A 23,548-nucleotide genomic window follows, 5' to 3' on the forward strand; every position below is an offset into this window, starting at 1 on the left:
ATTCAGTCCTAGAGTTGTGCATCTCAGCTGCTTAGTCATTTAAATCACTGGAAATAAACGTAGCAGTTAGAAGTTTCAAAAGGTCAAAGAAGCTACTGTCTTTTCAGCTTTGAATCAGCTGAGAGACTCCAGTTTCTGGGAAACATAATGCCAAGGCTGCATTTCAGCATCTGATTTCCTCCCTCCACCTCCTTTGAAGCACCACAGTAGTTAGCTTAAAGGGAAAATCACACCACACTCAGTCGCAGAATCCTCTACAGTGCAAGTTCTTCTCTATTTTCTCTTTTACTTGAAACTAAAGAAGAGCTTTTGCCCACATTGTGTCCTGAAATATTTGACTGAAGCGCTCTTACCCAAATGCCAAAAAGCTGTTCACAGGTTTTCAGTGAAATTAATACTTTTCAGTACAAATATGACAAGTTCTTTTACGATTTTCTCAGAAGGAAAATAAGTGATAAAGTGTTCCTCAGAGAACAATTTGTGAGAAAAATTAAAATAAAAATGAAAGCAAAAGGCTTTTAAAAGCTTAATTTTAAATGCAATTTGTTGTCGTTATAAAAGTGGTGGCATGATCTCTGGGAGGAAGCCACTTCTCACCTAGACTGCCTTGGATAAACCCTTTTTTTATTATTTTTTAAAATGTCAGATGCACTGTTTAATCAAAAGTTTTGATCAGAAGCTGTGCAACATTATCTGTACAGCAGGACTCTGCAACCTTTTAGCAACTGCTACTTCTTACATGCTTTTACGAATAACTCTGTTGTGTTTCCATATATTCTAGCTGCCGTTCTGCTGCTGATGTGAAGCTGTCCAGGCAGGTTATGCAGCATTTCCATTTCATGGTGTTCATGGCCTTTTCGGAGCTGAGACCCGCACACTGGTGCTCCAGGGACTTCTGGCTGCTCGCACTGATGGTAGTTTTGCTTTGGTTCCTGAGACTTTACCTGCATTATTTGAGCCAGTGGCTCTTTCTCCAGACCATCTCAGTTCCTGTTGAAAAGTAAGTCCTGTTACTCTCTTTTCTCTTTAAGGATATTTCTCCAGAGAGCTTGGTTCAAAGCAGGCTCTTTGCACTGTGAGGAGAATTGATGACCAAGACTCATGCTGAGAGCTCAACATGCAAACTCTTATAGGAGCCCCTGCAGAAACTAAGAGACCAGGGATGACATCCAGAGTCCAGTGATCTGATATGCAAATGTGCACATCAGATGAAGTTAGTAATGCAAACTTTAAACCCAGAACATGATGTGTCCATTCGTGTATCTTGTGTCATGCCTACCTCTCTCCCATCTGAGATACTCAGCAGGTTATGTATCTTCCAGAAGAATAATTTATCACTTTGGATAAAGTATTTCAAAATGCCTAAGGAGTACACAAAACTGAAGAAGCATTTAAATCATATTTCATGCTACCAAAGTGATCTACGAGTAGAATATTTGTATGAATTTAACTTTGATATATCAGTTTTACTGTGAGTACTGCAATGAGTTGACATATTTTAACTGTATGATACATTGACTTTAGCTCAGGAATTAGACCTCTCTGGAGTGTTGCAGGAAAATCATTGTTTGTCATTACGTAGTATGAAAAAACCCAAAGATAGAGAACAAGTCCACTAGGTGATATATACCTGACTATTCATGTTTCTGTGTGGTAAAGAAGGGTTTTTTACAGTGCAAAAAGATTTCATCATGTTTAGGAAAGGAAATATTTCTCCAATATAAACCTTTTTTTTTCTTGTATTCACCTTAAAGCATCACACAAATCTGAATCAGTCAGTATGAGCCAGTAATATTCAACTCTCTGACATATGTCTGGTAGTGGTATTGATTATTGGCTGAAATTTGAACAGAGCGTATGAGCAGACTCTGGACAGTGCTGAGTATTGTTAAGGTGGTCTTCTAGATCTTAATGCAAATCCAACCATCTCTCACTTCTGGTCTTGCAAAGCCCCTGTCAACTTAGCCAGCTGGCACTAAAACTTCTGGGAGGCCAAGCATCAAGAGTCTGGGAAAACAAAGGAAACTCAACAGAAGGAAGCAATGCATGAGAGAGTGGTGGTCATGTTCAAAGCCACTAGTCACAGCTGTCCCAGGCAGTCAGCTAGACAAAGGATAATGGTCTCAAGCCAAAATGCCCTGTATCAGCATCCCAGTCTGTAACTGTGTGCCTGAACAATGAGACTGAGCTGAGCACTCTCTGGTCCTACCAAATGTAGTGGCAGCACTCACAAGCAGGGAACAGAGTGAGGATCAAACCACTTCACCTTTAGTTAGGAGCAGAATTTAAGCCGTTTCAATAGGATTGAAATTTTTGCCTCAAATTTCATGACTTGTATGTAGCTCACAATGCTGTGCTGTTCCTGTCTCTTACAGTGCCAGAAAACATGCCCAGGGTATGAGCTTTGCAAATCCCACCATCTCATGGTGGTAAGAAGGACATTTCCAATCACTGTAACTGTTTAAATGCTAACAGCTCTGTCTTCCATGCCACATTTTCTGCTTTGTGCAGTGACCAAAGGTGCTGCTGTGCAGACATAGGTGAACTCCTGGGTCCTGTGCTCATGTTGGTGTGTTCAGCCTTTCCTGAACAATCCCTAGAACCTGGATGTGTACCCAGTGAACTGAGAGTCAGAGGGGTAGGATACAGAGACAGGAAGAGGAGGAGAAAGTTTGGGTTGTTTTTTTCTGACTAGCTTCATACAGTTTTTGGTCAGAGTGTTGTGACCCAGACAGGGATGCAACTTTACAATGAACATGCATGATTCTACCCTTTCAATGGCTTGCTCAGGAGCACAGAAAAAACGCTCTCTTTTTGCTTGTTTACAGATTCCAGCTCTTCCCTCACACTGTGGAGCTGTGCTACCAGAACTCCTTACTGCACACCAGTGAAGAGTTGGCCATGGTTGTGGTGGGACCCTTAACCTTGAACGCAGGGCTGCTTCTCATGGTCCTGATCAGATGGGGCTGTCAGCAGCTGTTTGACTCATTCCCTTCCTTCTTGTCAAAGTTTATCATAGCTATGGGACTATGGACAGTGCTGGACCCCTTGGCAGTGTTTGTAGTGGATTCATTCCTGGGGGTGAGTCACTTAAAATAACTTGGACATGAGAACTTGACGTAGAAGTTTGTTTTATTCAGTGAATCACTGAAAGATATGAAATTCCACCCCTGGCAATGGAACATGAAAGTTAAAAAGAAATTAAATAATAATGTTATACATTACCTTTTTATTAACAAAATTCCCATCTAATGGAGTCACTGTGTTTCTGCATAAAATTAAGAGCACTGTACAAGCCATATTTGGAGATAAGAAAGTAAATCCACTGCTGGAGTGATTGCATCTGCTTTGAAAAGAATTACTGCAATTTTGGATGTTAATGGGGATGGTTTAATGAGCAATCCTGATTATTAACGCTTCAGATTTTTCTAAGCATCGAAACAGACAAAATGAAAAAAAATGAGGTTATCATGCACTTCTCTGACATGCAAGGTAGTTAATATAATTTACTGGCACACCTAAAAAGACTTGTGAGATCAAGAGACAGGCATCTTTCAGGAGAGAGTTTCATCATATGTAAAAACAGGAGAGCAAAGTTCCCAACTCTATCTGTGCCTGAGTATGGGCTGTGTAGCCCAACTGTTCTTGGGTGGCTGCAGATTTTTATCACACCTGAGATAATACCTAGGATCCCAGAGCACACATTTCAAATTTGGGTCTCATTGTGTGTGTGACTCAGGCTCCTTTCAATGGCAGCAGGAGAGCTTTTCTGGGTTTGTGGCATTGCTCCTCTTCTGCCCTTGCTGGTCTTTCAAAGTCATCCATGCTTCTGTTACTCACTCCAGATCAAGCACTAATCCACAGGTCTTGGCATGGATCAGATTTTCTCAGATCTCTTGGTTCTTCATCATGTAACCTCTGCTCTTGATTTTTCACTCTTTACTCATTGTTTTCCATTTCAGTAGTTTTGAAAATTAAATTGAGCTCTTCAAGAAATTTAGTTGGAGCTCACTTGAGAGGTAATTGCAATACTTTAAGCATGTGGCAACACTCTCTGGTTTTCACTTGGGAAGCCTGCATTTATTTATTTATTTTTAAATTTCGTTATGTAAAATATGCACAGAATTGAATTTTAATTGTAATTAGTTGAATTAAGATTTATTTATTTCCTAAAAAAAAAGGTGTACTTCCTCAATAACCAGGGTAGGAACACTGAAATGTTTAAATGGATTTTTTTATCCCCTCTAATACTGGTGTATTCATAAAAACTGGAGGAGGTCTGCCTTATCTTTCCCACACTTGCTTTGAGAAAATCATTGCCATTGACTTCAGTGGAATTGTGCTCAGTTCTACACAGACTGGATTACTTATCAATTTCAAATAGCACTTGGTCAGGGGAAAACGTGAGATACAAGTAAAACAACTTAGTTTTTCATTAAAGTGTTAAAAATGTACACGCTTCTCTGTAATTCATATTGAAAATTTGGCAGTCTTACCCACCAAGATTATCTTTGGTAGAAACTCATTTGTTCAAATATTACACAATATACTGTATGTATCCTTTCCAAAATGAAACTATATCTCTTACATGTGTTTTCATTATTGCATTTGTAATTTTTTTTTCTCTTGGCATTCTTTCAGCAGCTATTTCAGATTTGCTTGCCAATCTATTTTAGATCAAGCCTTTTAAAAATATTGTGTTGTGGTAATATGAGTTATTTCAGTGCTAGAATGTATTTTAGTATTCAAAATGGCCTTAATGCTTATGAAAGATGACAGATAGCCCTGGAGACAAAGGTTTCTGTGTTTACTAACTAATGTTTTTTATTGTTAAGGAAAGGCTAGAGAGCAGTTGCATATTTGGGAGAGTTTCAAGTCATAGTCCAAAATGCTGTGTCAAATGTGTTATTTCAGATTTGATTTACTGTCAGCTTGTAGAAGGATGTCCCAGGGATAAGAAACATTCCTATGCAGTTCAAGTTCTGGTTCTGTCAGAGCTTTCCTGGGACCTCACTCCCTTTATCTGTCTGTGGCTTCCAAAGTGCAGAAAACAGTAACACCTCTTTGGCCACATGGATGAGTGTGAAAAACAGGGGGACGCTGCAATAAGCTCACATGACCACCACACGTGGTGGTATGATAAGTACCTGAGAGAGATGTTGAAAAATGTTGCTTAGACTATTTAAAATGAAGACACCTTTCTTGGATCATGTCTTTGAGGACCACAAAAGGTGTACAGATTGACAGAGTACCTTTGTTAGAAAAAAAAAAACATAGAAAAGTAAAGTTGTCCCATAGCACTTTTGCTTTGCCAGAGAGAATTGCTTGGATAAGAGAGAAATTTATTCTTATTTGCCATTCAGACTTTTGCCTCTCTGGAGGAATGTCAGGACGTGACTGCTGTGCAGAGGATTTTCCTTGGTAGACAGTTGCTTCAGTAAGAAAGCAGTGGCAGCAGCCAATTTTTTTCCTTTTTATTTTTTTCCAAGAAGAGAAGATGGGATAGGGAGATAGAAGAGAACCAGAGTATTTAATTGTTTTTGTAATAAATATGGATAGATCTTGAATTAGTGACTAGTCTTTATATGTCATTACCAGTCTCCTGGGACCATTAATTTCCATGGCAAAAACCTAGCAGTGCTGCAAATGGTGAAGAGAGAACAAAAATGTATTCAAGAATCACAATCCTTCTATAGCTGGACTTGTAGCTGTCATTTCTTTGCTATGCACATCATTGCAAAGGTAGCCAGAAATGCGCAGAAAGTTTTGTTACTTCCTAAGGGTTAATCTAGGCAAGCTTCTCAGAGAGGTGCAGGGTCCTTGAAGCCTAACGATCGCAGATCCTCTCTGAATGATGGACACTGGATGCTTTGGTGGTGCAGTTTCATGTCCTTGCAAAATGTGTCAGCAGGACCTAATATGAATATGGGTGTCACTGTGTGACTTTAAAAAGGCAAAAGAGAGACGAATTTATTTTAGTTCTGAGCAGTAGAAGACCTATTATATGTAGTTGAATTCTTCTAAATTGATCCAGCAGAGGGCAATAATATGTCAATACAGTAGCTAGTTCTTAGGAACTAGATATGAAGAAAAAAACATAAAAAATAAAAATAATAGACTTTTGGAAAATAAATAATTCAATATTATGCCTCCTTGGTCATTGCATAAAGGCAAATTTCAACCTTCTTCCCCTGCCATTTGTCCTGAAATTTCACTTAGAGTATTTTCACTATGATATGGGTTTTGTTCAACAAGACACCTCTATTGGTAGATTTTAATTGTACTAAAATAAACCAGAAAATAGTTTATTTCACATCTTGTGCTAAATTTCAAATTCTGTCTAGCAGACACCTAAGTTTCAGATTGTGTGCCCCACAAATTACATGAAAATCCTTATCATTATACAGAGATTCTTGTTCTTTTGTCTTTATAGTCTAATCAGGTGTGACATTTTCTTATGTTGATTTTTTTTCTCCTTGACAGCGATTTGGGAACAGTGTAGAGAAACCCATTGCTGATGCTGCAAAACTCTCCTGGGTGTTTCTAAGAGCAGGGGAGTCAGGAGTTCCTGGTGCCTTAATCACCGTGATGCTTTATACCATCCTGTTCATGATCTCATCAACAGTGTTGTGCCTGTATTTTTTAAGGTATGTCTCTTAATCTCATTATTCCCTTAGGAGCTTAGGTTGGTGTTTCTTCTCCTGTTAGATAAAATAATGTGACATCAGAAAAGATGTATCAGTGTCACAAACCCAGAGCTCAGAACAGCAGATAATCAAGGAGGAGTTTGCTCCTGCTTAACTTTTAATGCACTGGGATTGCTGGGCACAGCAAGTCAGAGACAGAGTCACTTATTTCAACAGGGGCACAATTGATATCATGATTTTTCATAGATTCTAAGAAGCCTCTGCTTCTTTGGCTTCAGGCAATTGTGCCTGTGAAAGGGCTTAAGCTATAAAGTGTGTGTACCTTTCATTTAGGTACTTTGGAGGATGTTGTCTTTAGCCTTACAAGAAGGGATTCTGTGAGAAATAAGAAGAATTTCAGAAAGCTACATATGATATGAAGTGCAAAATCTCTGAATCTGCAGTGTCTTCCAGAACTTTACAGCCTCTGGAAGATACAGGATTTTTCACTTGTTGTGGCTGAGTCAACTGAGTCATCACGACAAGATTTAATCCAAATAATGTTTTTATGACATTAACCCATTTTCTAAACTATTCCTCATGAAATGTGACCAACTGCCTTTCTTGTCAGCTTTCTAGTAGGCACCATTAGCTGTGCACTCAATAGGGATAGGAGTGGGACACAGAAAATTAATTAGACATTAGAATGAAAATGTGTATTTTTTTCTCCTATGTTGAGTTGTTTATAATGCAGTAGGAATTTTGTGCTGGCCCTCAATTCACCCAGTGATGAATATTGGCAAGCATCAATAAAAAGCCACGTGCAAAGACAAGGTGCAGGCAGGCATAAGAAGAGAAAAGCTCAGTATACGCCCTCCACCTGACTGTGTCATCCCTCAGTCCCCCTTCCACAAACTCTGCTGCAGCAGGCAGAAAAAGATAAATGGCAATCTAAATTTCTGCAAAGTATTTCAGAGCTCCTACATTCCTGGGAGCTGTACACAACTCCAATGTACTGGTAGTCTAGTTAATTAGTTTTTGAGACGTTAATGCCTTCTTAATCATTGACTTAATAGTTTTGAATAGCTTCATAAGTTTTAGCTGTTGTCGTTTATTACTCAGGAAAATTAATTTAAATTAAAACATTTGTAAGGCAGGTTTTTATGAGAATATTACCAACATCTTCATTGTCTGGGGAACAGGTGCAAGATCATCAAAGGTATCTTTCCTTCTGGATCAATTTTCCTGTAATGTTTTCCAATAAAGGGGTGGGGGAATAATGTTACTAGGGGGAAAAAAAGTTGTCTTAGCACAACACATTTTAAAAATGATTCATAGCAAAATACAAAAGCAAGGGGAAGATAACAAAATCTGTTACAGTGCATAAGGTCTTTGAAGTTCTTTGCTTGATAACAAAAGGAAACATTTTGAATACTGGAGTCTGTGCAGAGTAAAGCTGTATAATGATACAATCTGCAATTATATCTACTTTCTCTTTCTTGAACATCTACAGCCACCACCATGAGAAACTCAGACCTAGATAGGATTCTTGAACAGCTCATTGTTAGCCCAATAATGACAGAATTAAAATCTTTTAAAATGTTTTTAAGGACAACATCTCTGCATTTCATAACACTGTTTCCTCAATATTGACATATCAGCATTTGTTTTCAAGAGAGAATAGTATTACTGTCAAGGCAGTAGCATCCTTTGTGTGAATATTTCTCAGATGCCATATCTCAAATATATTCAAGTGGAATGTTGCACAGCATGGAAACGTGTATGAGTCCACCACATTTTTAATCTTGTAAGGTAAACCAATATAAATTTTGAGGGATACATTCTGTGTCTTGAGACCCCAATCCACAGGGGAGACTTTGGCTGTTGGAGGAGGTGGTGCTGTTTGTTGGAATTACTCAACAGTCTGCCATTAAACTGAAGTGTTTGACAGTGTGTAAAGAAGGGATAAGAACACTGAACCCACAAGGCCACCAAAGCAAGCAGGGGAGGTGTCTGTTTCTGCCACAGCTAGAAAGCTTCATGGCAACACTGGTGAGCACCCAGGAAGCTGTGAAATAATGGGCAGGGATTAAATAGCATCCATTTGTATCTTCATGAACCAAAATATCTCAATCAATCTGGCTCCCCTTGCATGTCTTGGGAGGCTGTAGTACAACTAGCATGGAGAGATATTCTAATTGCTTTTTGGAGCAATGAAGTGGCATTTGTTGCAGTTCCTTCCTTTTAATTCTGCTAGACACTAGAAACAGACAGGAGTTTGTCGGTGAAATGTTTTCTGCACTGTGAGAAAATGCAGACTTGTCTGAACGAGAAGTGTCGGGTGGAAAGTGTCTGAAATTCCTGGTATTGAGTCATTTTTCATGGAAAAGCTTCAAAAATCTACATTTTTCAATGTTAACAGCAAAATTGCTTTTGTATTTTCAATGGTGGTTTTCCAAAAAAGGATGAGAAAGGCTCAAGCTAAGATGTAATAAATTGTTTTAAACCACTAAAACTACCTTTTAATTTTTGGTTTTGGTGTAGTTCTTTGAAAAACTCATTTTTAAATCAGTCTCTGGGTAGGAAATAATTTCAATGTTTTCTGTTCTTTCTGATAGGTAAATAAATTAACTGTGTTAGTAGTAGAGTATTATACTGGTTCTCATATGTCTAGAAAACATAATCTGTGTTTTTTTCTTTTTATTGTATTAGCAATAAAAATAACTACTCTCATGCTTATAACAAGGTATGTTAAGGTATAAGAAGTGTTTTATTAGTTTTCATGCCAAAGAAAAGAAATTAAAGCAGGTAAGAGGAGCAGGCAGAATACTTCTGGACAAAAGGAACAAAGCTGAAAGACAGGCTTCACGATTCTTAATTAATTCAAAGTTAATTATATTGTTTATAACCATGTGCTTAAAATCTTCATATAGAAAATGTTTATGGCAGCAAATAGACAGTAATTTAACTGCATTAAGTTTTACTTAATTTGAAATAAGAATGTTGCATTAAGTGAGCTTAAATAAATGGCAAGGTCTTTCTCTTGTTTAGCAAGACAAGTGGCAAGCCATTTAAATTGCTGACCTGGAATGTCAAACACAAACACCATGGAATAATATTGCTTCAACATGAACAGAAGGTCAGAAAGTCCACCAGCTTAATTGCTAGTATTTCAACCAAGCACAAGATAATTCTAAATTATGAATCAATTCTTGCAAAAATATGCCTATTGTATTGAAAGAGCAGCCAGAGATGATGAGAAAAAGTTTTTCTTTAAATAAACTTTTTTTTTCTTTTTTCTTTAAATATACTCTGTGTAATAATTTACCAAACTATTACATAAAGGGCTCTAGTTATTTATAAAAAAGAATCTTTTCTGTTGTGTGTTTTAAGCTCCTTTAGTGTCCTACTCTGCTTTAGCACTAATTTGCATTTCACACTTTAGAGCATTTTCTATTATTTCTGGATAGCCAGTTTGTTTATATTCCCAGACTACCTACATCTTGATTAGATGATCTTCCACCTGCTCTCTCCTGTTGATAAGAGAATCCCAGAATGGCATCTTGCAAGCTATAGCAAATTTAGGGCTGCAGCTTCAAAAAGGAATGTTTCAAAAAAGAAGGGTGGGGAAAGAAGTACACAAAGAACCTTTGCAGCAAAGCCTGAGATATAAATTCCTAATCTGATGTTGAGTCAGGCTGCCAGATTTTGGGATCAGAATAGCTACTTCATCACAGAAACTCTTGGATATGGTGCTTGACCCTAAGGTGCACATTCCCCTTTGAAGGGAAAGCTAAAGCTCCTCCTGAGATTAAGTTGAAAAAATTGTCTGTTGGTGCATTCCTTATTCCACGTTAAATCTCAGTTGTGGGCAAAATTGTCTTGAGCAGCTTATTGAGTGGGCTGCTCTGCACTTTCTGTGAGCACTGTAAGGTGTGATGTAGAGCTGATGCAAATGTGAACTTCGTTCTGGTTTAGCTGAACAACCTTCTGCCTCTCCCAGGCACACACGTTGTTCACCACATACAGGCCAATACAAGACCCAAGGGTAGGGACCAGCCACAAGAGCTGTCACTGGTGCTGCTGTGCATGAGGAGGGCGAGAGGTCAGAGGGTCTAAGGAGTTATGCCTGTGCTTCATCTCCCAACTGGCAAGAAATGAAGGACCTAAACAGTCCCACACAAATCCAGGCATTTTGTTGGTTGCAGTGCCACAGCAATCCATGCACTTCTCATGATTACCCAACCAGTCTCTGGGAAGGATGAAAATATTGAAAGTGACATCAAGAAACAGTTGAATTGGAGTAAAGTACTGTCTTGGAAAAAAATAGAAAAGAGAAGACCTCAGTCCAATATCCAAAACTTAGATTTTCTGATTTCTACTTTCTGAATCCCTGTTTTCGGAATAAAAGTAGAATGAAAGATTAATTGAAGAGGATCCATTTGAATGAAACAACAGTGTTGTGATGTTTTTAAGTTCATTTTAGGCCAAAAATATGACACCAGGCTTTTCCAAAAAGCCCCACAATATTTCTTGGTTTCACCTACATCAAGAAATGCCACACAGAAAGCCTTTCTTGTGGTAGAAAGCCTTTCTTGTGAGCACTGCGTAGTGCTCAGTCAATTCCTTACCACAGAACAGAAATGTCATAGAAAAACAAAGCCAACAAATGAAATGAACTTTTCTAGCATCGAGAGAAGTTTAGATTGTATAGGCTTTGGGCTTGGGCTTTAAAAAAAGGGTGAGTGGTTCCCTTCTATATGATGTGGTTTGCCCATTATTGAACCCTGGCTCAGCAGGACTTCCATTCATGTCTAACCATGCCACTGGAACTAGTTACCCAGCCCAGTGCTAAGGACAGACATTAGACATTTCTGAAGGGAAGGAAGATCAGGATCTTTTTGGGAAGCCAAAATCTTTAAATAATTAAATTAAATTGATGCTTACATTAACGTGATTTGGTTCAGGTACTGTAAATACTCCAGAGGACTGGGGAGGGCTGTGTGTTGGAGAGCTTGTGGGAAAGAAGCTTCTTACTCGTAGGCAGAGACCATGGTAATGAAGGGAAAACCAAAACAGAAGTCTACAAAAGAATGACTTTTTAATTTTTTTTTTCTTTCATTAAGAGTCTTTTTAAAGATGAACCCAATATGTTATTTCTACCCTTAGGCTACACAGTGAAGGTTGGCTGCCAGATATATTTCGACGTATTCATGGTGAGGAAGGCACATTCTTTGTTCCACTGGACTTGGAGATTTCCAGTCAGGAGCTGAGCTACATTATGAAGAGGGCTGAGCAGTGGAGAGGAATCAATGGTGAAAGACGGATGGTGAGTGGTGAACAGAGACTCCAAAAATAGTCTGTGGTCCAAATTAATGTTTTGTATTTCTTAGTCATTTAATAGGATCTAGATATTAGAAAATTATTCTTAGGGTGCTTCCTTGAATGAAGAAGCTAAGAAGCAGCATGTTCAAGAGAATTTTGTGACATTGCATGTGCATTGCCTGAACATCCTGAGGGGTTACAATCTGCTTAGTAACCGAAGGCTTAAAAGCGTCACTGATGTCAAAAATTATCTCTGACATCTGATGGTTCTTGACTGGGTCTCAGACTTGGTGCTGGTTTAAATGTCAGCATCATCCCAGATAATTTCTCATTCAGCTCAGTAAACTGAGGATTTCCATGAACAAGTAGAATTCATTCCTTAAGAGGGCATAGGTGAGGTTGCGCTGAGAAGGGGGTGTGAGTTTGGTCAGTCAGGTATGAGACCCATGCTCTTCTCCCTGGCCCTTTTTCTCCAGGATTGCCCAGAAGAATGGGCTAAGTTGGAAATATGCAGGAAAAGGTACTCTACTTCTGTTATCAAAATAATTCCTCTTTCTTTCCCATTAAGCCCCTAGCCTCTAGTCCCATATAAAGACCTTAAGCTGCGATGTATAGGAGATACATTCTGTGTTTGCAAAGGGCCCAGTGGTGGAGATGCCATCCGCAGATGAGGCTCCTGGTCATAATTGCTTTCAGAGAATTGAAAACAGAAGAAGTAATGTAGTCAGTAGTCTCTGAGAGACATGGTCTTCCTTCTGTGAAGGACTTATTCTTCCTTGCTTTCTAGCTTTGCATCAGAGTTATTAATTCCCATAGGGCTAGTTTACAAACCAGCTCTTGGACAATTGGTAAAGTGCTCATCACTTTGACTTATACATCTGTGAATGCCTCTGTGTACAATGCCTTGTTTGGTAACTCTCCTGCTTCAATGTAAAAGAGAACAGATTCCCGATAGGAAGGAAATTATTTCTCTTAAGCATGTATGAGTTGTTTTGTTTTTCTTTTCTAACCCTCTGGAACAAGGGACTTAAGATTAGGGTCTGCAGGTTTTTCAAATCTCTATAACTACCTCTGAAAGATCAGCAGTTTATATAAATATATAGCCTCAGTTGTCACTGTTATAAACGTCTGCCACAGCTGTAATTATTTTCCACTTTTTTTCCCCCCTGTGATGACAGTTTGGACCCTGAAAGGAAAGAGTGAGTGAAAAAGCAGATACTCAGTAAGCTTAATTTTTGTGGGAAAGTATAGAGCACCACATGGCATGTCATCAGAGGGGAGGGAAAAGGTTTGAAAGAGTGAATGTGCTTCCACAACCACCTGCCTTTTTTCCCCACTTTTTGTCCCACTTTTATTCGGATAGAACTTATTTTGTTTTTCCCAGTAAGTAAAATAACTTTTTTTTTCTTTTTCACTTTGAAACTTTCTGCAATAAGTCAAAGTGTAGCCACTGACAATTGGTTTCTATTATCTTTGTTACAAATTAAGTAAGGGCAAACAAAGGATGCATGTAGTGGATTTCATTTTACGTCAGGATCACCAAGCGAATTTTGAAAAAGTGGCAGATAAGGAAACTGCAAACAACTGCTTTTCTGTTTTAAGTACTGAATATATTTCTAATGATATTTCTAGCATAACATTTCTTGCAGGAGAACAGAAAAGGCTAAATAGGGTGAAAAAAAAAGAAGGGTGGGAGGAAAAGAAGGAAGTGTGGGAGCTAAAGACAAATGGAAAAGAATGGAAAGAAACATTACTTCTCTGTATACAAATAGTCTGTACCTGAATGAAGAAAACCTGAATGGGTTGTCCACTGCTACAGTAAGACATAGTTCAAGGGGCAGGACACTGAAAGGCTTGGCCCATAGCTGTAGACGTGTAAGTGCCTAGTTTTTCTCCCAGTAGGCAGCCTAGCATGCATTAAAGGCCACATTGAAATGTGAAACCTTAGTATGAGATAATTTAAAATCCCAAATTCAACCTGGAATAATTGGTACAAAATACAAATACTGTGAAAAAAGAATCAGTCTTCAAAAACCAAAATCTACCTAATTTTTTTTTTTTTTTGATTTATTATTATTATTCTGATGGAAAAGGGAACCATCAAAGGAAATGTTGTTAGCTCTTTGGCAAATCTAGTTTTGTAATAAAAACTTGCCGCATTCTAGAAATATCTTCTCCACATAGAGCATCTCCCTGAAAGACTGGGAGCTGTATTTGCAGGTCTTTTTGTGCTCCTAGGCATTGCAGATACTGAAAGACCCTTTTTTCTGCCACAGATTTGCATAAGGTATTTATCTTGTCCCTTTCTTTTTGTATGTCTAATTGTACTAAGTAATCAGTATGGAAGACACATCGCTAGGTCTTATTGCGTGCATTATTAATGTGTTAATTTTTAAATAAAATACGAAATTAACTGTGAACAATTTTTATAAAGGGTAGCATGAGACTGCCATATCTTACATCACTCCGTATAAAAAATATATTTTAAATGGAGGTCATTCAAGTAAATAGTCAGTCAAACCTTCTGGAAAAAATAGGTCTACATTTTTGCTATATTTTCTTGCTATTAACCATGTGCTTCTCATTTTTATTCGCTGGATTAAAAATTGCCCCATAAATGGGTATTTTATAATATGCTTAATTTCCTTTTATTAAATTGATAAATGCAGCAGCAGAGGACACATTTACAATATGATGAGAATTTAAGGTTATTGCATTTTATAATTTTTATATTGTTCAGAGCAGTGATTTGTCATTTGTGGAATGACATCCATGCCATCATTTCAAAGTATTTTCAGCCTTTCTTTTGATAGGAAAAAGGTCACTTTCTGTAGACCAGGAAGACATCAGTCTATTAAACTAATTTGCCTACATGCAAATTTTGTCATTTTTACCTCATTAACTATTTATCATAGAGTAAAAAAATATATATATTCATGAAGGGGCAGCTAACAGCCTGATGGAGCTGGAACTAATATTTTGCAACTCTAATGATTTTTTGCATCCTTAATTAGATAGCATAAGGTTGATATGATTAGGTCAGGATGTAGTGTTTTTCATTAAAATACATTTTAGAAGCTGTATTCATAATCTACCCTTGCAATTAAATAATGAGCCTATGAGTTTAATATTATCGACCCAATTATTATCCCACGGAAAAGTATACCTTTAATAAATTTGTGCCGTAGGACCTTCATTAGCAACAAAACGAATTATATTTCCAGGTACACAGATTACACGGCCACAATCATATTTATGTAGTGGTTTGGAAGGCACTGTGCAGCGAGAGCCACCGCAGCCCTGCACCTTACAGAAAGGCCACTGATTATTCTGGAAGAAGACATTTACAATGCCTTTAACAAGGAAAACTACAAAGAAGTCAAAATGCCACCTACAGAAACAGGCAGAAACATTTCTAGAAAGAAAGGTGGGCTGAAGCAGTGTTCTGTGCACCAGTGCTAGGAGGCAGCCTGGACCCCCCATTCCTCCATTCCTGTTACAAACATGAGGGCAGAGCTGAATATTTGCTGATCTTCTATTAGAGACAGTCACGTGTTAAATGTGTGTCAGATTCTAGAATCGGTAAAATCAGGATCGGTGGCAGACTGGAGTATTTTAATTTGCTATTGCTAGCAGATCAGTGATGAGGTCAGGACCCTGGATTTTAGCCAAGACTTTTCCTTTTTTCCTAGTACTGATAGGAATAAATATGGCCTTTAGAGATTTTTGCTGGACTGAGCCCTCAAAGTACCACGCCTGTTTGCAGTGGGACTTTTTATGTAGTAATATTAATGATGAGAAAAGTTGTGCAAGTAGTAAGCTGAAACAAAACTGTTTGTATACCAAGCATAGGCCCAAAATATTGGCACATGAGGAGGTTTTCTGGAAAAAAAAACCCGAGGTCTGTAGGCAAGAAGATAATGTGAAACTTGCACTTGAAATAAAGCCTGATGCACTGCAAAATTATTTTAATGAGACTAGGGCTAATTTTCTAATTTTAAAATGATATTATAGCAAACCATAAAAAATTACCCGGCAGTAGATTTTTGAAAGGAAAATATATTTGTAATTATCTTGAACACACAAGATTACTTCAGGGCCTATTATCGACACAATTTTTGGTACCACTTTACACTAATTTGCATTTATTACTCTCAGGCCAACTATTAATATGTTAATAAATAAGTCATTAATACTTGTTATTTAATTGCTATCTATTTATTCCTGTTCAATAATGCATTAATTACTTGTGAATAGTTGAGGGCAAAATCCTGCCCTTGCTAGTGGAATTAGCACTGGCAGGAAAGGAAACTGATGTTGGATGTGGCAGCACTGCAAGGGCTACCGGAGAGCAAGTTTTTAAACTCATTTAGCACAAAGGGGTTAACTTTTACTTTGTCTTAGAGGAGGTTTCATGAGCCTCCAGATTGGGCTGCAGCAAAGCTGCTGGACCACAGGTGGAAGCTGATGAAGGCAGGTGGTACCACACCTGAGATTGCTGCAATTTGTCTCTTCTTATGGTCCCAGTCTTTCTCCAACACTGGAGTTTGGAGCTTGCTTGCACGTACAGAATGATGGATAAAGAGAAGTGAAGTCATCTGAAAGCCAGCACTAGACTGAGGAAAGGGTGGCACATAGTGTGTAGTGAGAAATGGAAATAGCTACATTGCTTTCTTGCAGTTGGATATGGGAAAAAGTAGAATCCCCGGCCATGTTCACCCAGACTGATGCTCTCCAGATCCCCTTATGTAAGTTGATTGTAGTGTAGATCAAAAAAGGCTGAAAAATATACTGACATCATAACTGGCATATTTTCTGTTTGAAGGTTTAACACTACTCTGAGTGTGATTTCTTGCCTCTTTTTGTTGAAAAAAATGGTGAGACCAGGTCAAATTTAGAACAAGAACACCATCCTATTTCTGTGAATCTCATAGATTGGATCATCTTAAATTTTGTGGTTTTGGAGTAGGGTGAATTTTTACCATGAACACAAACAGAAATTTTGCTGTTGTCTTTCAGGAAAACTGATTTCCAAAAGACAGGTGAAAAGTTGCAGGCATATTTTGACTTAAAAAAAAAAAAAGGAAATGAGCTGGAAGGGATAATACAATAGTACAGATTGTGGGGGCCTGAAGGAGAAGTCAGAAAGCACAAGGTAGCAACAGGAGAAAAGAAATAAAAGTGGTTCAGGAATTTGTGCAGAAGACACAACCATGCAGAAGAAAATAGAAAGAAACTGAGAGAAATGCAAGGTAAGAGAAGTTGATTGGAAAGGACAACTATGCAAGATAACTATAATCATGGTTCTGTAGAAGAACTCTTCTCAAATTACTGATTTAGATGCCATTGATCTGCAAATGGAGACATGAAAACATGTTGAGAAAGCAAAAATACAGAAAATATAAATTTATTTTTTACTCTTTCACTCTTCTGTTTGCAAACTTTTTCTGACTTTGAATTATACCTTATATATACAAATATCTTATGTATACTGTATTATATCTTTTAGAAATAACAAATGGCTGACATCATTCAAGCTACTGCTTATAAGGTCTTATAATTTTGATCTGTGATTTCCTTTCCCTAAATTAGTTTCAGTGATCTTTTAGAAATCTAGTGTTTTGCAAGTTTACAATTTGATTTCTTTTTCCTAACCTTAAACCAAATTGCAAAAATCTTTGGAGCTGCTCACTGGAACTCTCAGTACAATGTCTCCTGCAATGTAGGTTGTATGAAGAATCAAAACCTGTATGTGCAATAGCATAGCATAGGAGAGTAGAAAGCAGTAGCAAAGTTGACTGTGAGCCTATCTAGAAAAATTAGCAGTAATATAGAATTTAATTCCTCACATGCTAGTATGAATAAATCACTGTGTTGGTCTGCGGTAATGCACAATTGTTTCAGCCAGTACAAGCAAACTACCCTGCTAGTCCAGAACAATATAGCTCAGCATGTTAAGGTGACATGTAATCACCTACCTGTGACAGAAATTGTAGGAGGAGAACCTTGGCACCTTGCCGTCAGCAGCAAAACTTGCACTGACTTTATTAGGGCCAGGATTTCCATTTATCTGTGTAAGCAAAGGGAAGGGGAGGAAGTAGGACCATGTCTCACTGAAATTCTTCGTGATCTGTGTGTATAAGGTCAGATTCTCATATGGGACAAATTATTGAAGGCAGAGTCTGTATTTTTTTTTAAAGATTAAATGGACATTGAAAGTCAGAGGGAAGGCTCAGCCCAGTAATGGGATGTTACAGAAAACAGAGCAAAATGAGGGTAGCACTCTGTTGCCCCTTAGATTTAAACCAAAATTATTTCTGTATGAAAAGACAAGGCCTTGAACTGTGTAGGTTTAAATTTGCCATATGGTTCTGAAACATTTTGCTTTTTATTCCTTTAGAGTATTTAGTCCACAGGGAGTAGTGGGTGAAAAGAAGAAAGGGGGGAAATGCGGATGTTCGGAAGCATCTGGAATAGCCAAATATGCTGACCATATCCAGGCATGCCATTAAACCTCACAACTGTTGATTAGTAATTCATCAGAAAGTGTGCAAGTGCAAGCTGTGGAAAACAAGGTAATGCAGTCAAGGCAAAGGAAAACCTTCTTTTGCCTGTGTGGGTAGGTCTAACGAGTGGAACTGCTTAAACAGATGTGCACACAAAAAGAGCCCTTGTAATAAATTATAACAATGGTAGAATGGATATAATCAACAAGTACACTAATGGAAACAGCATTAGAAATTGAGCTGGTAGAGTAACACTGCACAGGACTCGCTTGATTCCATGTCGTATCCCATCTTAAAGAGAAAAAATAACCAAAAAAAGAGAGAAAACAGGGATTAAAACCCCCACATCTGTGCAAGCTTCCCTGAATCTGAAAATTACATGACAATAAGTTAATGGAATAAAAATAGATAAAAAGAAAAGCAAACTAGGCAAGCTATGTGGATGCAAGTACTATGAGCTACTTACATAATTTATTTGTTTGGTTGGTATGTTCATGGTAAGTCTATAAATTGAAAAAAAAAATTTAGTCAGACTCCATGGAATTTACTTAGAGAGGTAGTAAACATTATTTTGTGTTTAGAAACCATGTGTTTTATTTCCCCTTTCAATATGTATTTTGTTTCCTTTTTGAATGAGAGCTGATTTATTCAAGTCTCCTTTACTATCCCCATTATATGCACAATATATTATTTCCAGAGTAAATAGTAACAAATCATTTTAATCCCATAATCAATAAATTAATTATATAAAGGCATTAGTGAAGATGGACCAAACCAACAGTCTGCTGACATCCTTCTGGTTATACACTGGCAGAAAGGTGTTAATTTCTCTAATACTACAACAGACATCCAAACTGTTTTGTCAGAGATGTTGGACAGTGATGGAGGAGGAGTACACTTAACTGTAATTTTTGTAGTAATTCATGGGAAGCCTCATTGACATGTGCTAATGGCACTTGATTGCCCTCAAGATGTTTTCACAACAGAACTCTGCAAGTGCCACATCAAGGTTTGCTCAGTCAAATAGTTTTTTTCTCCTTGCATCTAGATAATTTGTGACCACAGGCAAACTTTCAAAAATCCAAGGTGGTTTGCAACACTCCGTTGGGGTGAATCTGTCATCAGCCGGCTGGTACAGATCAGTGCACTAATGAAGAGCAAGCTCTTTGGGTTTTTTGTCATTTCTCTGCAAGCAATCCATTTTGTTTCTCCTCAGTGGCAGGGTATGTTATACATCTCATCCTGTATAATCTGACTTACATTATAATTTGATTCATACACAGCCTTTCCACAGAGATTAATTAGCATCAGGCTTGAAGTTTGCAAGTGAAAATATGATAATTAGTTTTCTTGGAACGTTAACATTTCAACACTTCAGGTTCTCTCCGTCTTTGTCTTCAATGAAGCTGCAGTAAACGAGCACTATTTCTCTTCTAAATCAGACTCTTGTGAGGTTTGAAATACAGACATTTTCATCAAGCTGGATAATTTCCATAGAAAATTTACTAGCTCATGAAATATTGCAGGAGTAATTCATACAATGACTCCCTCCTTCCCTTGGTAGGCTGAAGTATGATGTGAGCAGTTCTCGAAACCCCCAGGACAGTCACTTATTTAACAGTGATGATTCCTACTCCTTGTAACAAAAATCAGCTGACTCTTCATTTTTTGTGCAAAACAGACTTAGCCAGTAGGTCTCTCATATGGTTGTCGGGTAGTGCTGTAAACAAGGTTACACAGTGCTGTAAACGAGATTACTCCCTACATTTGTTTGTTCTCTTGGAGTATTTAATACAGGTAACTCATTTGGCATATACAGCATCTCAAGAACAGGAACAAAATGCAGTATATATAATGAATAATGAGAACACTCAATGTTGCAACAGTGAACTAAAATTTTATATGAAATATCAACGTGATGATTTAAAGACATAATGTAATCGCTAACATATGGAGCCTAAGAAGGAACTCAAATTATGGAAAAGTTATTGTGTTGTTGTCCATTATGGGTGTGTGTAGCTTTTTAAAAACTAGTATTTGTTTTAAAAATTCTGATTTATACTCCTCAGTGTTAAACAAATTTCCTTTTTTCCAATGATATTGTTTTAAAAGATCTGTCTTCTCTAATTGCTAAATTCTCTATTTAAGATGTAATTCATCTTATTGCAACTCTGGCATCAGACATCCTCTGAGCTTAGGCAGGGTACTGTTGATGCCCATTGATTAAGTCAGGTTAGGGGTAAATGAAATTCTTAACCAAGGTAAAATCTAAATTACCATGTGGTTGTGAGCTTATGGTTGTGAGCTTGCATATGCAAAAGCATGAAGCTCATATGTCAATCGTGTACGTAACTGCAAGAATGGTTTTGCAGATCAGTCTCTTTATTTCTTCTTCTAAAGGAAATTAAATTTACTACTATTTTGTATTTGTCACACATAAGGCTGCTGACAAAGACTGAATTACTTTAGATGCATTAGAGAACACTTAAACAATGTTACAAAACTGAAGCCTTAGTAGCTTGCTTTCTAGTAATGACCTTTAAATATTCTGGGAACTAATGGTATTTAAATGTAAAATTCCACACACTGACAGCAGAGACTACTGAAGACACTTGTACAGGGCAGAGTGAAATCTCTTTGCCCATTGAATGGGGCTGGTGGCATATAGAAAGTCCTGGTCTGGCTGTGTATAGCAGTTCAGGAGACTTAATGGGATGGCTGAGGTTATGCCTATGCAATGAATTTTGCAAAAATATGCACCTGATCTCAAGCCCAAACAGGTCCATTCTGTTTTCTGTCTTAAACTGAGCACAAAGTAAACCTGTGCCTGAGCCTACAGGTGAACTCTGTCATAGCTAAAACCCAGTGCAGGCAGAATGAATGTAGGTCATAGGACTCAGTGAGGATACCTGTCCTTCCTTCTATAGATATACTGTGATCTCAGTGGGCTACAAATCCCAGCCTGTGCATTTGAAGAAGCTGCCCTTGGAAAGTTAGAAATAGGGGACTACAAATATAGGCAGTAGACTTCCTCTGCTGAAGCCTGAAAGCACAACCCAAAGTTTATATGCTGAAATTTCCTGAAGGGGTCATGATTTTCACCCTGACATGTTTGTCGGGGCAAGAAATGTGCACTCATCATGCTTCCCATCTACATAATTTTTCCTATCTTAGCAATAATCAGGGCATCTAAACCAACAGTAATTTCCTGGGTCTGTCTGAAACGTGGTGTGAGCATCTCTGAGGCCAGCCAGCAAGACTTTGTTGTTGAACAGAGCCTTGTTTTCTCCTGATCGACAAAGGGGGAGAGGAAGACATGCCCCAGGGAGGTGAGGTTGTAAGGAATTCCTTCCAACAACAAAAAAGAGAAGGAGGCAAATTGACTGTTTTATTAGGAACATGATCTGTAGTGTTTTTCATCTGGAGAGGGGATTGTTGCATGCTGATGAATAACAGGTATCGTATCACAAGAGTGCTAAAATGCCCCTGAGCAAGTTTGTTCCTTCAGCTCTCCTTCAGCAGCTCCTGCTATCCCAGCCACTGACCTGTGAAATGTGGTCGCGTGCTCTGGATTTTTCCTGTATTTTGAAAACTGTTCATCTTGCAAAATATTAGGCTAAACAGTTAAATGGGAGTTGCATTTGTAAGGGTTTGTGTATTAATATTAATGGAAAATCTGACATGTCGGGTGGCCTGAGAGAAATAATCATGCCATTCAGGTGGCATGTAAGTACAGCATGGATTAAATATGGATTTATTGTTTTGAAACTTACTTTTGTCAAAACCAGAATGACCTTTTAAAAATCCACATTTTTGGAATAAAATACTACAGTTTTAGAGAGGAATGTCAAGAAATGATCAAGGGGAAAGGTTGGCAGCTTCTAACTTTGGCATGCTCTGATGAAGATAGAGACAAACTTTGAGCCTCACAACACCTTGATCAAAATGGGCACTGTTCAGACAATCTAGTTTCCACATAATTCCTAGGGCCTCCTCTCTTGTTGTCTTTGAATTCCTCTCACTGTTCCTAATATAAGGCTTTGGGATCACGTCAAAAATTCTTCTGAGGTGTTTATCTCCTCCACTGAGTGGGTGCAGGGACTTATTTACACATCAGGCTCCCTGATTATAGATATAGACCTATAAAGTGCATAATTTACCCAGTGACACTAGGATCAGCATGCTGATATAACATTTCTGTGCTACCATCAGGCTCTAAGACTGAATTCCTGTTTCCTCAGAATGAGAGAGGAAAAGGGAAAGGGCAAAGCTAGGCACTGCCTTAGGGAGCTGTGCTCCTGCACCTTGCCTGGGCTACAGCAGTGGGAGCAGCTCATCTGGTTTTGCAGGTCATTTGTCTGGCTAGAGTAACCATGGAAGGTTATTTAAAAATAGGAAAATTGCACCTGGTCATGTAAAACATTTCAGAAGGGGTTGTTGAGCCTGTCAGATGAACGGCCATTGAAATTGGCACGCTGGCCATGACATGAGTAATTCTTCAATGAATCAGTCTTTTTGCATAGAAAATTATCCCATCAGAAACACTCTGAGAGCGCTAGCCTGCAGGCTTGAAGCTTAAGCTCAGTCACGGCATAAAAACCTCTGCAGCCTTGTTTTCTTTTGCAGCTGAGATTACCCATTTAGAACTCGTAATTTAGACTTTTCTAAGATAAACCCCCTTTTGTATTAACGAGTCTTGCCTGAGAGAGCAAGCCTGCCAACTGGATTCTTACTTCACTAGTTCACAAAGAAGGATGCTTATTTTAGCCTTATGAAACACACTTGGGCTATGCATTGCCATTTAACAAGTGGGAAATAATGTAGTAAAGGCAGAGAGCTGGTTTCTGTCTCTTTCAAAGTTAATATAGGCACAGAAAAAAACATACACGATAGTGCCCTGTTAAGCTTTTTAGGATTACTCTTCTCTTTACCTTGATTGTTTCCTCTTAGCTTAAATCTGATGGGCTTCAAATAAACTGAAGGCTTGTGAACCTGGGAACCTAAGCCCTCCTGCTGCTAGGGAAAAGTTTATAGACTAGGTCCTTTCATTATCGCTTTATAAATGGCATTGTTTGAAGCAGTGTGTACTGC

The 23,548-nt window shown here is 38.1% G+C and overlaps 1 protein-coding gene across 1 annotated transcript in view; it reads left to right on the plus strand.

The window, feature by feature from the left end:
• Positions 1–23,548, plus strand: part of LOC117008430 — a 104,340-nt gene that overhangs the window by 45,841 nt on the left and 34,951 nt on the right. The window contains exons 5-8 of the mRNA XM_033082282.1: positions 782–1,000; positions 2,829–3,081; positions 6,484–6,647; positions 11,796–11,955. Coding sequence (XP_032938173.1) covers positions 782–1,000; positions 2,829–3,081; positions 6,484–6,647; positions 11,796–11,955 — 796 coding nt within the window. The remainder of the gene's footprint in view (positions 1–781; positions 1,001–2,828; positions 3,082–6,483; positions 6,648–11,795; positions 11,956–23,548) is intronic.

The sequence above is a fragment of the Catharus ustulatus genome, chromosome 1 (genome assembly GCF_009819885.2).
Source record: "Catharus ustulatus isolate bCatUst1 chromosome 1, bCatUst1.pri.v2, whole genome shotgun sequence".
Lineage (NCBI taxonomy): Eukaryota > Metazoa > Chordata > Aves > Passeriformes > Turdidae > Catharus > Catharus ustulatus.